This window comes from Parus major, chromosome 21 (assembly GCF_001522545.3).
Source record: "Parus major isolate Abel chromosome 21, Parus_major1.1, whole genome shotgun sequence".
In the NCBI taxonomy this organism is placed as follows: Eukaryota; Metazoa; Chordata; class Aves; order Passeriformes; family Paridae; genus Parus; species Parus major.
This window is the reverse complement of record NC_031789.1, coordinates 703086-704283: the sequence shown is the minus strand read 5'-3', so window position 1 is coordinate 704283 and position 1198 is coordinate 703086. Positions and strand designations below refer to the sequence as shown.

The 1198-nt window shown below is 59.8% G+C and overlaps 1 protein-coding gene across 1 annotated transcript in view; it reads left to right on the top strand.

The window, feature by feature from the left end:
• ATP13A2 (ATPase cation transporting 13A2) overlaps positions 1-1198 on the top strand; it is a gene marked incomplete at its 5' end in the record, with an annotated part of 23757 nt that overhangs the window by 12731 nt on the left and 9828 nt on the right. Inside the window, 2 exon segments of the mRNA XM_019008730.1 lie at positions 1-49; positions 816-895. The exon segment at positions 1-49 is cut by the window's left edge and continues 8 nt beyond it. Of these exon segments, the coding sequence (XP_018864275.1) occupies positions 1-49; positions 816-895 (129 nt within the window).

Below are 1198 nucleotides of genomic sequence, written 5' to 3'. Positions count from 1 at the left end.
GAAATCCTTCCAGGTGGTGTGCGAGCACTTCGCCGAGCTCCTGCCCAGGGTGAGGAGGGAACCTTCCAGGGATTCGGGGTCTGGCAGGGATCCCAGGGTCTGGCAGGGATCCCAGGGCTCAGCAGGGATCCCAGGGTCTGGCAGGGATCCCAGGGCTCAGCAGGGATCCCAGGGTCCAGCAGGGATCCCCCCGTATGGGCTGGGAACCCTTCCACCCATTTGGACTCTCCGGGGTTTCACCTCACAGCTCCAAACCAGAGCTCCCTGCAGGGCTTTCTTGGGCTGTCTGAGATTCCCTGTTCCCCTCTGGACATTCCCTGTTCCCCGCTGGACATTCCCTGTTCCCCGCTGGACATTCCCAGTGCCCTACTGGACATTCACAGTGCCCCTCTGGACATTCCCTGTTCCCCGCTGGACATTCCCAGTGCCCTGCTGGACATTCCCAGTGCCCCACTGGACATTCCCAGTGCCCTACTGGACATTCCCAGTGTCCTGCTGGACATTCCCAGTGCCCTACTGGACATTCCCAGTGTCCTGCTGGACATTCCCAGTGTCCTGCTGGACATTCCCAGTGCTGTGCTGGACATTCCCAGTGCCCTGCTGGACATTCCCAGTGCTGTGCTGGACATTCCCTGTTCCCCTCTGGACATTCTCTGTTCCCCTCTGGACATTCCCTGTTCCCTCTGGACATTCCCAGTGCCCCACTGGACATTCCCAGTGCCCCACTGGACATTCCCAGCACTGTGCTGGACATTCCCAGTGCCGTGTCCAGCCGGGAATGCCGCCGGACGCTGACGGACGTTTCCCATTGTCAGATCCTGCTCCGGGCCACGGTGTTTGCCCGCATGCTGCCCGAGCAGAAGACACAGCTGGTGTGCAGCCTGCAGGAGCTGGAGTAAGATCCCAGGGATGGATCTGGGGGTGGATCCCGGGGATGGATCCAGGGATGGATCTGGGGGTGGATCCCAGGGATGGATCCTGGGGATGGATCCAGGGATGGATCCTGGGGATGGATCATGGGATGGATCCAGGGATGGATCCAGGGATGGATCCTAGGGGAGCAATCCTGGAATTACAGGGTGGGAGACACTCCAAGCATCCCTTTCCCCACTCCCTGAGGAATGTAGGGTTCTTTTCCCCATTCCCTGAGGAATGTAGGATCCCTTTCTTGTATTCCCTAAGAAATGTGGGGTCCCTT